Genomic DNA, 15,641 nt, shown 5'->3' with positions numbered 1-15,641 from the left:
TAAAAGTTGACGTTGGCCGCATTCTAAGTTAATTTAAATTAATATTTACATTAAAGACGATATTGTTATCATGAAAGAAGAAAGACATACATAAATGCAAGCTAAAGTCAGTGAAGACAAATGCGCCGCCATGGCTCTTTTCCAGCGTCATTCTTTGACCAGACGTTAAAATTTTGTCAGAGTTGGTTTATAATGTTATCGTAACTTTTATTCAACCCTGGAATCACATTAGAATTAAACGTTCCTCGTGAATTTCTGTAGTCGTCCTATGGTGTGTTTTATGATTGTTTTCCCAAAATAATTCCATAATCGCATCCCTTACACGAGAGTACCACCCCCCGGGCCATTTCCTTTCTGTTAGAAGCTCAGTAGCTTAGTAGCAGTGTAAGATACCATGCTGTATATGCGCTATTACATATACACCAGCAAACTCCACAATAGATCAATTACTCTCTCTGATTTTGTCAATAAATTAAACACAAAATATAATGTTGAAAACATAGATTAAAATTCATCTAATAGTTAAATATCATAAAGAAGATGCTCCTTCAAGGGCACCGTTCTAGTCTAATTAGTTAGTTTTATTAATTTAGTGTTTTAAGGGTAAATATCTCTTTTCCCTTGTGTAGGTGGTATACATAATGACATTGGAACATTTAAATAGATCAGAACTGAATTGCAATGTTTTTTGGTCTTGTAAGTAGTTTGTACTTGACAGACACACCATGTTGTAAATAATGTTTGTATTTTGAAATAAAGCATATGCCGTAAAAAAAAAAAAAAAAAAAAAAAATTGTAAAAAACACTTCGCTTTGGCGGGTAATATTTCTGACCGAACTTTTCATTGGAATTCGTACTCCGATTTGTTAGTAGATACCAATTTTAACTAATCTATATATTGACAAAAGTACAAAAGACTATTGGAAACATGTTTTACTTCGGAAATAAACGGCCTCCTTTTTGTAAAACAACGCACTCTGTGGGACAAAGTAAACTCCACGGCCGGGAATGAAACTGTGACTTGCAATCAAAATAAACAATGAAACTGAAGATTTCTTTACCAAATTTAACCTGTATTGCCAGTCCTGAAATGACTCTGAAATAACTTTTTGCGAACAAACTTGATAGCTTACAGAAAAGGCAACTCTTTTAAGCTTTAATTCAGTAAATATCTCCTTTAGCGACTAGTTATCTTAAATTAATTATTGGAACGCCGCGTAGTAAACCGCTTTTAACTTCCTGTTTCGCCTTGGTGTGAAATCGACATTTCGTCACAAATATCTGGCATTCGAAGCGATAAAACATACTCGGATTAAATAAAGTCACTTTGGCGTTGAGATTGAACTGTTTTACCGTTATATTACAGGCGCAAGCAAACAATTTGCTTATTACTATACGAGAACTCATAATATAAGGACCTTAAAAATGCCTGTACCCGCTTGCCCTCCGATCAACGCGCAGAAGTTCATTGTTTAATTTTCGTGATCTTTTAGGTAAAATCAGGGTTTTTCAGCCGGGCCTCAAAAAGCCCTCGAAGAATAACCCAAGCTGATTTTAATACATGTTTTACAACAACATAAAGGTGCTCCAAAGGCGAAGTTTCAAGGAATTTGGAGTTATGGCACATGTCGAAAAATATCTCTGAATTTTATTTGTAAATAAAGAATTCGACCTAGTAACTGAAAGAGATTTTTTTAGAAATTGTGTGTTTATTCCCAAATGGCGCTCAAGTCAAGTTCTAACCTGGTTTGGATAGCTGAATACTTTGTCTTTCAAGAAAGAGTATCGATAAGTGTTGGTTCTTCTTTACACGCGAACGCAAATCAAATTCAGATTACTAATTTTGAGCCTTTGCGATCGGCTATTTTGGCGACCGTCGAGGCGAAAATCGTTTGCGATTCCTCGATTTTCTCGAATTTAAAGCGCTTCGAGCTCCAAAAAACTATTTCATGTTTCATATCTACCTAAGGGCTATTTGTGGACGAAAAGAGAGAAAAATCGATTTTTCAACTTCTGCCGCGCTATGTTTGCTAATTAGAAAAATTCGCACTCAGACAACTAAACATTATCAAGCAACTACAGTTTTAGAATCTTACCTGAAGAACAATAGGTCCTGTCTATCAGAGAAGACAGCAAGAGGAAAACACAAAAATAGGTAGACATGTTCGTTTCCTGAGGAAGCACGAGGAAAGTCGGCAAATTGCTACGTTGGACGAAACTGTGATAAGCGGAAGCTTATTCACAAACACGTTAAAATTGACACTGATCTCTTTGAGTCAAACAGATAGTATCAATTTTAACGTGTTTGTGAATGAGCTTCCGCTTACGTAGGTTTTACTGAGCCAATAATTATCATTTAGCTGACAATGTTTCGATTATCATTGGTAATTTATATCTGTCTGTAGTTTTGTAGCTGGTTAGTTAAATAAGGCAACATATGTCTTTATAAACAGGTGAAAACTCACTAATTAGATATCATGAGCTGTACCGTTATATGACCAATTTTGGTAAAACGTGTTATTTCTCAAGTATGAATTTCCTGAGATGATGTTCATCAATTTCTTTTCTTCAGTTAATCTTATCGACCGTGAAGACAAATGTACCGTCATGGGGTATTCATAGCGTTATATTACGACTGAGAGAATGACTTCAATTAAGTGGCTGCGAGCAAGCCTATTAATCGTTAATGTTTAATCTGCCCTGCAGTTGAAATTGACGCGCGCGCATTCGCAATTTTCCTTACTTAACATGCAAACCCGTATTTTCACGAGAGATGTTTACGTTGGTTTTGTTTTAACTTTAGTGAAGTGAAATTTTTAATCGTGTAATCACAGTAGCAAACCTCGGTAAATAGTCGCAAAATCAAAAGTAAGCCAGCCTAGGTTTGTCGACAGTTGAACGCCTCCTCAGGCATGGTTTAGCTCAGTAACCGACGGCAGCCGAGTAAAAGCAGACGTTGTCGCGAGATCTTGGCAGCAAGTGTCCACGCGTGCAGCGCGTAAAGAAGAGAAAAATAGACAAACTTGAAGATTCCTCCTAATGTAAGTAGGTTTCAAGTCAGCGGGCAAAAAAGTTGAATAAACTCATGTTTAGGCAAAGAAATCCCGGACTGCTGTTTCCCGTTCATCGTCAAGTGCCAAAAGCGTTTTCCCCGGGGGGATATTCCCAGAAAAGTTGGGTTGGGGTGTGCGCCCCGCTTCCCAAAACCCTTATCCTATATATGACCAAAATAGCCAAAATCAGCGAAAATCGATACCCTATTTATGACCAAAACGGCTGAAAAACCATACGCTTTGGGGCCGCACATACCTATATAGCTCATATAAGGGCGAACCCCTCCCCCCGGGCCGTTTCCTTTTTGTTGGAAGCTCAGCAGCTTAGTAGCAGCGTACAGGCAGGCGCAACTAGAGGAAGACCTACCAGAAAGAGAGAGAGAGAAAAAAATCATAATTGAGGTCTATGGAGAAGGAAAGCAAATGTTAGAATTTAAAGCAGCTCCGAATAAGAAGAAGTACCGGTAGACATTTACGTAGCCCGGCCTCCGTGGCAGATGCCGTTTCAGGTTTTTTGCGGGAAGAGGTTCAGCGAGATATAACATATCAAACTTACGCGTAACATCTACCTCTACAGGTTTTCGTGACATGTCACGCAGTCTGGGGTCAGTCAAAAACACGCTAATTTTCGAACATTTTCTTCTTTTTCGTGTATTCCATTTGGATTGCTATCTTTCTTACCTTCAGTTTTATAAAACTAACATATATAAGCTTTCTATACCACTGCATTTGAAGGCAATCATTAAAATATTTCGTTCGGGTTGTTTTAGACTTTTGGTTAGCGATTCAGACACGTCGAAGAGACGTTCATGCCACATGCAAATACTGGCCGTAGAGTCTGGGGCTAGAACTCTAAGGTGCATGTACAAAACTGGTCATTACCGCGAAATACGAAAAGAAGAATAAATTTGGCGCAATTTGATGTATAATACATGAGGTTTAATTATTGTTTGGGTTCGGGAAATGGGACTCGAAGTTTACGCGCTGGTGATTTTGTCCTCGCTGGCTCTTTTTGCGGTGGCGGTAGATGCACAAAACGATTTTGGCGAGGAAACCAGTGCTCCACAAGGGGATAAATTGCCTCGGTTTACTTACGAAATAAGCAGTTAAGTAAAAATGCGTTAATTCAAACCCGTTTCATTTTGTTAATGTTTTGTTTTTTCATCGAAATGATTTCTTTATTTTTTTTTTTTAATTTTTTAATCAGCTATCTCATATATTCTCTGTCGAGGAAGCCTGTTGAGGAACCCAACGACGAAAGTGCCGCATAGTTCCTTCAATAGGAAACGCGAAATTACCATTTTCATCCCATTTGACTCCCAGAAAACGGTCTAAGGCCTGGTTTGAATTAATTCGATACACAGTCTTTCCTCGTTCTTTCCTTGATTTCCCTGCTGATGCAAGCCCTCTATCAAACACATCCTGAGCAATTCTAATTTCAATGCGAGTAGCTGGATCGTCCTTTCGGCCAGAATACAACTTTCTTTTTATTTCACGATATAGCTCTGCGTGAAATAATTCCGCACGGTCGTCAAAAGAAGGAGCAGAAGGAATAAAAAGAGGTTCCATCCGCTGGAAAAGAATGTCATCGGTACCGCACGACCGCCACTCATCGTACCGCTCACTATAACCGAAAATTACTCTGTGGGAAGAAGAAGCATTAAACTAAATATATCTACGCTCACTTAGCCCAAACATCTAGAAGGTCTGCGATATTTTGGCGTTGTTTTAAACTACTCGCTTTCGCACTATGTCTCTGCCAGTTGGGGGCCACTTAAGTGAGAAATGCGAAACGTTGATTGCCAGAATCGAAGCGGAAGTGATAGTGGTGCTTGTTCTGATTGGTCAGTTTTAATTCCGGAAGTTTGATGATTTTATTCCGGAAATAGAATGCTGCTTCAAGGCCGAAAGAATTGTCATTTCGTATTTGGAAGAATTCAGAAATTTTATGACCGTTATGTCAAGAAATTTTGTTTCTCCTGACAATAAGAGGTAAGTATAGTAGGAGAAAATTTTGCCGATGTTAATGCTAAGGTAAGTTTGTGATATGAGACGACGAGGTTCTCGTTAATTGGGGACCTTTTCGGTCATGCGATTCAGAAAGAGCTTGAAAATTAGATTGATGTTCGTTTGCCACAAGTGGTTTGACTTCGACTGTCAGAAGCAAGTGCTGGATATCGTTTTGGCTGGCCACAATACTTTTATTGCGGGAGCCCCCGGTAGTGGAAAGTCCTTTCTCCTAAAGCAAATTTCTGAGCGCACAAAGAAAGCGGTAAGTGTAACGAGCTAACGAGGAATCTTATGCCGGTCTGTCGGCTTTCGCAATGACCAAACATTTTCATACAACGTCATGATGGATGAAACTTGCTAAACCATCAAAGCTTCTTTTTTAGCAATACATATTTGTTGTAGAATTTTGTAACTCAATCATTTTCATTTTCATTCAGCTTCTTGCTTTAGCGACTTCAATTGCCGAGGATGATGGATGAAAATGTTGATCGTTTAAAAGTGGCCGGCGGTTCCACGGAGTCTTTCAAATTTTCGCGGAGCAGGTTTGAAAAAAGAGTAAATGTACAGAAATGCATTCATCACAAACGATAAATCTATCGCTATTTTACACAAAACCCGTTTTATTCCTTTCTGGTTTGGGAAATGAGAAGCTTGAAGTTTGACTAGTGTTAAACTTGGAAGTGGAGCATGTCTGTCCCAAAAGAATGATCTTGATGGTGGTTCCATACCGACAGTAGGTAAAAGGTTGCCATTTTTGCCCGTTGCCTCCCCTAACCTGGCAAAAAATGTATTCTACTGGGCCACTGTTTTCAAACATTGACTTAAACATTGACTTAGTTCAGTGCTAATTTTTTATCGTGATTATCTTATTTTTTAATATGAGTTTAGAGTAATTTTTAACTAGGTATACAATCATACAATGATACACTAAGGCGGCTTATATTAAGGAATCTTGTGTTCTGTTTTAAGCTGTCCTCAAATTCACTGGATTGAATGGTTCATTTGATTGATCAATGAAATGTAATTTGGAATTTTTATCAAAGATTAAAGATTAAAGATTAAAGACACAACCGGGATTCAGCTGAAATGAAATGCTTCAAATCTGTTCAAAGCCAATAATCAAGTGGACCTCAAATCAAATAAGAGTTTGTCAGACAAAAAAATATATTTGTTTCTGTCTGATGCACTTAGGTCTCCTCTTCTACTGACTTCTTAACCTCCCAATCTTCAATCCACTTCAGACTTCAGAAGTCTCCTGTTTTCAATGAACCTGTCATGGCTTTGGTGCTTGCATACAGCAGTGGAGTTACACTAAAATGCTGGTCATGCTGGGGAATGCATTCTACCCTACAATTTTCATAAAAACAAACATTTTGCGAAATCAGAAACAGTTAAATCTTAAGTTCAATCAGGGTTGTTTGATGCAAAAAAAAAAATTTACTTTAATTAAAATTACTTTCTGTGGTTATATAAAGCATGACCTACTAGTGTGTAGTGATTGGATGTTTGTTGGAGTTGCAAAGCTTTGATATCATTATCTCAGGAGAATTTCACCAGAGAGCATTCTTTAAACGCCAAAGTTTCTGATCACTACAAAATCTCAAACATAAATGCAACCCAATTTTCTCAGTCATATTAATAGTTAGTCATCCCCTTAACCACTCAAAGAAAAGAAATAGTGTGAATGTTAAGAAATGAAAGGGCATAAAATTGAGTTTAATCACTTTGTTAGTCAGTTAGGATACAAGTTTGGACAATTCAACTACATGTATTAGTAATGATACATGTATTAGTAATGATATCTGAACCAACATTTTATCATTCAGCACATTTCCAGACGAGTGATTTTGCATTCATGTTGCACAACCCAATCTGAAGTGATCCCTTCTTCCTTCAGTTTCTCATAGATAATGTAAGAGATGGGTTATTCTGGTTCCATGGCTTCTTTGAGATGTTGGACCAGTACACTGGCTTTCCATGCAGTAACAAATTTCTTGATGTCTCATTTTCGGAGGTCTTCTCAATGTTATTTATTCCTAATGACAACAGAATATGATTGTGATTAAAAATAAATAGCATTTTGAAATACTTTTGTTAGTACTCATTTATAACTTCATTAGAACTTTAGATCGGTTTTTTAATCAGGCAATTACTATGCTTTGGTTTTGGTTTTATGACACTCAATTGAAAACTGCTCTATTATTTATTTCTTGCCAATAAATCATGGTTTAATCAAATTACTATGAAATTGGCAAACTATCCATTTCTGTCACATGACTTATGACTTTTAATATCCTCTTGGTATATACTCAATGCAGAATGCTATATTGCTAATACATTATTTGGGACTTTTGCAATATGCATGTTCAGGGTTTCAGAATTCCTGGCTGCCGCTGAAATTTGAATTTGCAAATTGAAACATTTCCTGAAAATTAAAGCCACATTGGGGAGGAGATACATTCAAACCACCCGTAAGTGACCACCCAAAATGTCAAGCCTAGGTGTTCGCTTACGGGAGATGGTAACTTGTGAGAGCTTGGACCATACTGAGTCAAAATTTTGCCTCATTAGCATATGGTAACTGCAGAGATTTACCCCATGTTTTGAATGTTTTATTCATGTGAAGAGTCAATTTCGGGAAGAAATCTAGTTCTTCCCACTGAGAAATTTCCATCTCGTGTACTACTCAGGAATGCGATAACGTTACGACACCTTATTATCCAATTTATGCTATATTATCTGTCAAGTGGTCGCTAACGGGAGGTTAAAGACAAAAGGAAATTTCAACCTTTTAGCTCTCAAAGTTGTCGTGGTCGCTTACGAGAGGTGGTTACTTACAAGAGGTTCCAAAAAATTTGATTGCAAAACTTTTGGTATTTTGGAAAACTGGTCGCTGAGGAGAGGTGATCTCTTACAAGAGGTGGGTGCAACCGCAGGTTCAACTGTATTTATTTATCAGTGTAGGTAATTGCACTACGAGTACAATTATTTAATTAATTATTTAGAGCAGCTTTCAATTGAGTGTCGAAAGTAATCAGGCACTGACTTATGTTTTTGGTTTTGGTTTTACTTCAGTTGACCGTCATTACTTAGTAAAGTAGCGAGTATTAAGGAACAACTGTAATGAATTCTACTCCATTGGCACTAGCATTTGATTTTAACCATGGACAAGAATCGCAGACAAGGGGATCCCTCTTTCAGTTCTTCGTTTGGTTTCCGCGACATTTAAGAAGACCTTTATAATCACACGACCAAATGTACTCGCATCTACTGTAAACTCTTTAGGGGACTAGTTGCAGAGACTATCCTAGTCGCAATGACTAGTCCCCTCGTGTGTGCCGACCTTAAGTCGAGGAACATTTTTCACTGCCTGACTGCCACGTACACCATGCCTTACTTCAACTTTTGTACTCACCATGCCGTTATCTTAAATTTGTTTGTCGACTCAATGTTGATTCTTTCACATATCACTTCCTCTGCAGCGACGACCAGCTCAATAATTCTTAAAAAAAATTTGTAACAATCGTCTTTTCGAGAGGACGAAGTGGACGCCATTAGATCCGCCATGTTGCAGCACTTTAAACGCGCGTCACGAAACTCGCAGTTTTGACTTCCGGTCTCTCTTTCACATCTTATTTCCGTTCCCCCCAACTAGCAGAGACATACGACGAAAGCTAGTCAGAAGTTTCATCCCTTGTCGCTTTATCATCCTCGGTAAGCGATCGGCTACCTCCGAGAATTTGCGAATTTTCCCGCCTGTCCCAAACTTCCGTAATTTCGGTTCCAGACTTCGCACTAGTAGACCGCGTAAAAATTCAAAATGGCCGCCACAAAACACAAAACACGCGCGATAAAGGTAGGCTAATTTTTTATTCATATTCTAAACGGATGTGACGGCTCCCTGTGCCTGCGGCTCGTGTTCCCACAACATTTCTCGTTCTCCCAAACTTCCACTCGTGTTTCTATAACTCGATAGAAACACGGTACATGTTTTCTATTTCTTAAGTAATACACGGCTTAGGCTTCTCTATTTGTTAAATCAACCGGCGAAACATTGTGCGAATTGAATTTAATTATAGAAGTGTCAGCGTTGGGTATTGACTAGTAGTGTGCTCGTGAAATGTCGGCAACTTCTCGGCTTCTCTTATAAGAAAAGGTGCCCTCACAGAACAGAAAGTTCTTCTCGGCGAAGATCAAGATCATAATGGACATTTCCAAAGAAAAAATTCATGGGGAATTAGCTTGCTTTCTATTTACCACGTGCACAAACAAGTCTCACCAGTAACTCGCAAAGTAGATTGAAAAGCTTTATTGTTTCAACAAACTCTTGGATTCTATATGGTCACTAACACTCACAATTTTGACTCAGAAACTCTGCTTGTGTTCTTTTATGATGACCGCATTGGAACCATCAATCGATTGTCAAACCATCACGAGCTAGAAAACCATGTCCACGCAAAGACTTGCGCAGTTCACTTTATGCGGAATCACGCATGCGCAAAAATCTCATTTGACTTATTTCTCTCGATCGAAGAAACAGAGGCGAAACCATTTACTTTCCAAATTTTCGCTATGGTTCCAAAATTAACGGCCAAAATAAAACGACAAGAGCAATATAAAATATTGCGTACACAGATCATAAATTATGTTAACATATATACAGAAAAACTTAGACCAAAGCTTGTTATGTAACAAATTCAAGCATGGATTGTTCAAATAAAAGGGAGACTCTAGATTTCTGGAGTCGGCCTTTTTTCCTTAAATTATGTTTTAGAATTATCAAAAGATGATATTATAGGATAGCTCAGCCAACCTGATTGTTCCATTTGTGGAACTTAGTGTACAAGTAGAATTCTACTAGAACTCGATAAAACATGGAAAACGTTTCCTATTTCGTTAATGTCAATCAAATGCTCTTCGCACTGCTTTTAATTATCCGTTGCAGTTGAATACTTATTAGAAAGCACAAACAGTTTTCATCGGACATCAAGCTTGTGATCCTGATCTTTCTTAGTCGTATGGTAACACATATTCCGCTAAATATGCTGTTATGAATTACAAATAACTGAAGGTATCTATAGAGGTATTTCTCTCACTTACAATGACTATTTAGGAATATTATTTTTTTTCGTAGTCTTTCTCCACATGTGGACATCATGCCTGTTTTTCAAGTAGCTGTTGGATTGGAAACTACGGCAAATACTATGACAGAAATGTCAAATGCACAAGGTACTCATCTTGCGTTTTAGTAAGTCAAAGAAACCACCAAATGAATAGCTAATGTAGAAAATGAAAACCTCCTTACTTCGACTGAGGTTTATGTCTTAAAACGGACAATAATAAGGTTATTTTCTTTAATAAAAATGGCGAACGTTTCATACGTCTCCCAATAAACTGTTCAGTCTTCTTAGCTTATATACAGTATTTAAGGTTGCTGGCAACAGTTTCCAGCATTTTCAGCACTTCTATCTTATTCCAAAATGGCCGCCATTTTAGTGTTCTTTCGTTTGCTTCCAAATTAGCCCTTGCTGCCTCGTTCAAGGGATAAAATTCTTTTGGATTTCCAGTTTAAGAACGAGGCAACAAGGGGTAATTTGAAGGTACACAAAGGAACACTAAAATGGCAGCCATTTTGGAATAAGGTATATACTACAATTATTTTTCAACAATTAAGGTAGGTAGATAGGTAGGTAGGTAGATAAAGCCACGTGACTCATCAGGCCGGAGCTTATCTCCTGTTTCAGTAGCCTGAAGTGATTAGGAGTATTTCTACTCCCCCCTGGATGAGATGCTAGTCCATTGCAGGGTTACCCCCAGCAATAAAATTCGCTGGTACCCATTTATACACCTGGGTGGAGGGTGGCATTGTAAGAGTAGTGTTTTCATCAAGAACACAACGCAATGCCCCCGGCTAGGGCTCGAACCCGGACTGCTCGATCCGGAGACAAGTGCTCTAACCATGAGGCCACGACGACTCCCAAAACAACAGTGGCAGCAAGTAATGCCCAAAAATGTGTTTTTAAACTATTTGGCTAATCCCCATGTAACCTCACGTGTCCATGGTAAGCAGTGTTATATCCAAGTTTGGGGTTTCAAAATTTTAAAGCTATGTTCTGGAGAGACTTTAGATTTTGTAGCGATTTTAATGATCAAATCTTTCCAATTTGTTGAATCTTCATATGCTTTTTGGATTTGTCTATATCAGTTTTTCAGTTGCTCTTGCATTTCTGAAAAAATTATTGAAACCAAATTTTTTTTTTTTAATTGAACAATTTATTCTCTTCTTTAGTGTGGAAATAAAGAAGTCAAAAATCTAATCTAAATCTAACATGGCGGATCCAAGATGGCGGATATTTTTAAACATGACGTCACTAAGGTGTATGACGTCGAAAATGAGACGTGATTATTTGCAAGTTCGGATGCCCTACAAGCCTATTGAGTGCACTCTTTTGGAAATACATATGGTCGGCTAAAAGAGCCCCACCCCTTCAGGCTCACGGACGAAACTAAAGTTCATGCTAAATAGGGTTAAAAATATGGAACTGACGTGACTTTAATGTGTTTCGAGTATATTGATTTAGGTTGTGGATATTGACTTCATTTCATCAGTTCCTTCTTACTGCACTAATATGTAACCAATGGCTTTGATGTGTTTGTCGCCAGTATCTGGTGACCATAAAGCTTCGTTTCCACAGGTGTTGGAGTCATCAGGATGCCCTCCTGTACCAAACCCGATTCTGGAGTTACAACTCAAGCAGTCGTTTGCGTCGTTACTAATGATACCTATTCTTGCTCTGTTATCCCATACGGTAGTCTCAACATTGAATCCCTCCTTGTTACAGTTGAGCTGCAAAGAGGCTTGTGAACCAATCAGCTTCTTCCACGTGTTACGACCCAGTGAGGTGTTGCGGTATTGCGCGTCAGCGATCAGTGAGTACAGAGATTTGGCTTTCTTGTTGATGGCAATGAAGTTGATCTGTTGGCCGATCCTCATACCAAGACAGATCTTGGAGAAGGATGTATTCCAGTAGGTCGGTAACTTGGTCTCTTGTGAGTCAAACCCAGTCTCCCCTCCAGGAAGGTTGTATTCAGTTTTATTACTCCAGTACCCCTCGTTATAATGAAATGTACTCTGAAGAGAAAAAGTAAAAACGTTCTGCTCATTTTAAAATATGAATTGCCTCTCGTATATAAAGAATAATGCTCATTTAATCATCTAACTTTGGAATTCTTACAGAGTACTGTTTTGGTGACTTCGTAAACATAACATCTTGTTGTAAACAATTTTCTGATCCAAACGAATCCGCAAAACCAAAGGATTGCGTGAAACATCAAACATTATGTTGAGAATCTCGACTAACTGAGCTGAGTTACTCGTGCTATATCCCATCAAGAATATCGAGTTCATTTCATTCCACTTAAAAGTAGCCATTTAAGTTTTACAGATAATGTTTCTTTGCGTGTACGAGTAGAGAGTTGATTTAATGTGATACCTTGTTGCCGTCAATCTTCATGACCGGTGTCCATCCCCCATCTCCACATCCAAAATCTCCCATGTGACAGAGAATAGAAATTGGTTTTGAGTCAATGTGGAGCGTAACCAGCTGACTTACGCTGGACCTGTTGGATGTGAATAATAACAAAAGCTATTGAATTAAAGAAACTTGAGATCGAGTTGAAATAAATGTTCACTGGTTTCAACACTGTTTACTTGTTAATATAATATTTAGAGCTTAAATAGATAGTTTGCTTGTTTTGTCTGAGAACTCGTGTAAATATGACGGCGGCAATACAAATTTAATTTGAAACTCTCCTGTATGGTTCAGAATGTTGGCGCTTAACGGAGAAGGATTTATCAAAGCTCTCTACATTTCACACCAAGAGCCTTCGGCGTATCCTACGCATCTTTTGGCCTAATGTCATCTCAAATAATGATCTCTTTGAACGGTGTGGAATTGAACCAATGGCTACCGTCCTGATGAGGAGACGTTGGAGGTGGATTGGCCACGTCGCTCGCCAAGAAGCCTCAATTGCGAAAACTGCTTTGCATTGGACGCCAGAAGGAAAACGCAAGAGAGGCCGCCCTAAGATCACATGGCGGCGGACGGTGGAGAAGGAAATCAAGCAGACGGGGAAGACCTGGGAAGGCATCAAGTTTATGGCAAGGGACCGACAGATGGGGAGGGAACATATTGCTGCCCTACATGCCACTTAGGCGTAAAGGGCATGAGTGAGTGAGTGAGTAATACAAATTTAAAGTTCATTTATCTGAATTTGAAGTTGATAAAGGGAGCGAATTAGTTACGCTGATGTTTAAATCGTTAGTCCTTCCATAGTTAATAGAGGGGAATGGTTATGAAAAACGACAAAGTTCTTTCTTGTATGTTTTTTTTCACTTTTTTGGCCTTTTTTGACCTTTTTTGACCGTGCAAAAAACACAATAGTTGTTTATTCCGCACTGAGGAACTAACCAATAGAAACGTGTTGGTTACGTAATTCATTCATAGTGTACAAGCGCAAAACAAAAGATTATGTACGATCGTGGACTTTCCAACATAAATCTTGGCATCTCTGTTTGCTCTTTTGATGTTTGCTGGGCTTCATAACCAGTCCCCTCTATTAACTATGGTCCTTCGTCTAAAAAACGTATTATTATCATATAGCCGTGTCTCGCAAGGACTGGAAACTATCAAATTCACGGGGTGCGAATATGATTGGCTTAAATCGATAATGACCGCAGTCTAGATTTTCCCTTCTAGACCGGTATCTAGATCATTCTACCTTTTGTTTTCGTCCTGAGAAAGTTGCAAACAATAAATACAAAATAATTTGCTTGATAGGTGGCCACGTTTTGTGAAATCTGGTCTGTTTTTAGGGCTGTTTTCAAAGTTTACCTCAACGCTCTTATTAGGAACAATTAACAGTTAGGTATAAAACGTAGTGCTTAACAACCACCTTCAAATTCGATCGTTGTTACTTGACTAGAAAATTAGTTAATCGTGATTGGCTGATAGCAGGTCAATCTATCGTAAACTTTTAATTTGCCCCGCAGGAGAGCAAATAAACGCGCGCGAGTTAGAACTTTTCTTAGTCAGATAATAAACAAGGAATCGTATGAAAGCTTTAGTAATCAGAAGGATTTACTCTGGCTACTCGTGATATATTTCAAAATTCTTACAAACTGTATTCGCCTGAAGGCTCGCACAATTTTGAGAGAATTTTCGAATCACTCGTAGTGTAAATGCTTAATTGAACACGCATTCATACGGTTAGTTGGAATGGAAATAAGGAAAATAAGAACTAAAATAAGGACTCTTGACCAATGGTAATTACAAGAACTTCTTTAAAATGTCTAACATTTAAAATTTTGGCTTACTTGTACACGTTGTACAGTTCTTTGCATGACGTCACAGCTGCAAACAAAAAATATGATATTTAATTATTAGAACGAATGATGCTTACTAGTTGGTTCCCATATCAGGCAAATGATTGCTACGATCACTGAAAAAAGTTAAGCTGATCATTGCGCGGACCATATGGAAACAATTCTCTGGCAAACGTAGCGATCGTTGGTTGATCCAGGCTCTCTCAGGTAGTATTTTTATTCTGCAGCGATTGAAGCGGTCATATGCACACTGGTAGTCGGATGTAGTCGTTCAACCAATTCTGGCGCAATGTCAACGTTCGTAGCTATCGCATGGAGGTGAACACCTTAAAACAGTACAAATGAAACAAATCTAATTGAATAAAGTTGGCAGTCTACCTTTCTCACAATATTCGCCAATGAATCCTTTATCACAATGGCATTCAAAGGTGTCATACTTGTAATTCGTCACACAGGTACCTCCGTTTTGACACGGCATGGAAGAACATGGTGACTAAAATAAGAAGAAATAATTCATGGTTAAAAAAGAAACTTGGTTTGATGATTTGGAGTAAAGTAGCAATGTCAATGTGGTAAAGAAACCCATGTATCAGAAACCAGGCCCTACCATAGTGAAAAAGTGATGCGAAGTCGTGTTTTCATTGTACTCTCTGAAGTTTCTGTACCTATCAGAAGAAAGCAGATCGCACCAAATGTTTCCATCTTCTCCTTTGGAGGCGGCCAAGTTAAAAGAAAGGCACGAGGGACTGCTGAGGCATTCAAAGATGCAATCAAAGATGTCGTACACAGTAAATGTTCCAACTCGAGTCACATTCAGATAATGGAACTCGTCCTTTAAGAACTGACGCTGTTGAAAAGTCTGACTGATAGAAGTGCCATCTGGTTGAAAAGCATTTGTTCCTGGGGAAAGAACGATAATATATGTGCATTATTATTAGCAAACAAGTGAATAGAGCTCAGATCATGTTCGTTGTTTTACCCGGCCCTAAAAGCGCGCTATTAGAAAACTATCATAAACGCAGATTACGTGAGTAATTAGTCTACAAATCATTAACATTTAGGACAATTCAAAAGCTTTGTTACCAGTTTGAGCGGAGTAAAGCTTTCAGGTATATAAAAAAGCATCTTGTTGTCCAATTTTAAAACATACGTGACAGTGGTAAAATAGAAATCATTTAGGTTTTAACTACAAA

The 15,641-nt window shown here is 38.3% G+C and overlaps 2 protein-coding genes across 2 annotated transcripts; one reads left to right on the top strand and one right to left on the bottom strand.

Annotated features, from left to right (window-relative positions):
• The first annotated feature begins 2,920 nt into the window (after nucleotides 1-2,920).
• LOC145485082 (ATP-dependent DNA helicase PIF2-like) lies at nucleotides 2,921-6,468 on the top strand. Its single transcript, XM_081463727.1, has 2 exons — nucleotides 2,921-5,325; nucleotides 5,501-6,468. The coding sequence occupies exons 1-2, from the start codon at nucleotides 5,143-5,145 to the stop codon at nucleotides 5,540-5,542; spliced, it is 225 nt and encodes a 74-aa protein (XP_081319853.1). The 5' UTR covers nucleotides 2,921-5,142; the 3' UTR covers nucleotides 5,543-6,468.
• Nucleotides 6,469-11,303: 4,835 nt separating this feature from the next.
• LOC145484571 (uncharacterized) lies at nucleotides 11,304-15,367 on the bottom strand (the record flags this gene model as incomplete). Its single annotated transcript, XM_081463153.1, has 5 exons — nucleotides 11,304-12,195; nucleotides 12,557-12,683; nucleotides 14,440-14,476; nucleotides 14,827-14,941; nucleotides 15,056-15,367. Coding segments are annotated over 5 exons (1,107 nt in total), but the record flags the coding sequence as incomplete, so codon positions are not given.
• Between the last annotated feature and the right edge of the window lie 274 nt (nucleotides 15,368-15,641).

The sequence above is a fragment of the Orbicella franksi genome, chromosome 4 (genome assembly GCF_964199315.1).
Source record: "Orbicella franksi chromosome 4, jaOrbFran1.1, whole genome shotgun sequence".
Taxonomy (NCBI): Eukaryota; Metazoa; Cnidaria; class Anthozoa; order Scleractinia; family Merulinidae; genus Orbicella; species Orbicella franksi.
The sequence above is the reverse complement of the archived record's forward strand: the minus strand, read 5'-3'. Positions and strand labels throughout refer to the sequence as shown.

Excerpts from the sequence above, each read along its gene's own strand:
- LOC145485082 (XM_081463727.1), top strand. The coding sequence starts at position 5,143 with ATGCGATTCAGAAAGAGCTTGAAAATTAGATTGATGTTCGTTTGCCAC. Across the intron at positions 5,326-5,500 it reads CTGAGCGCACAAAGAAAGCG|CTTCTTGCTTTAGCGACTTC; the intron begins GTAAGTGTAACG and ends ATTTTCATTCAG.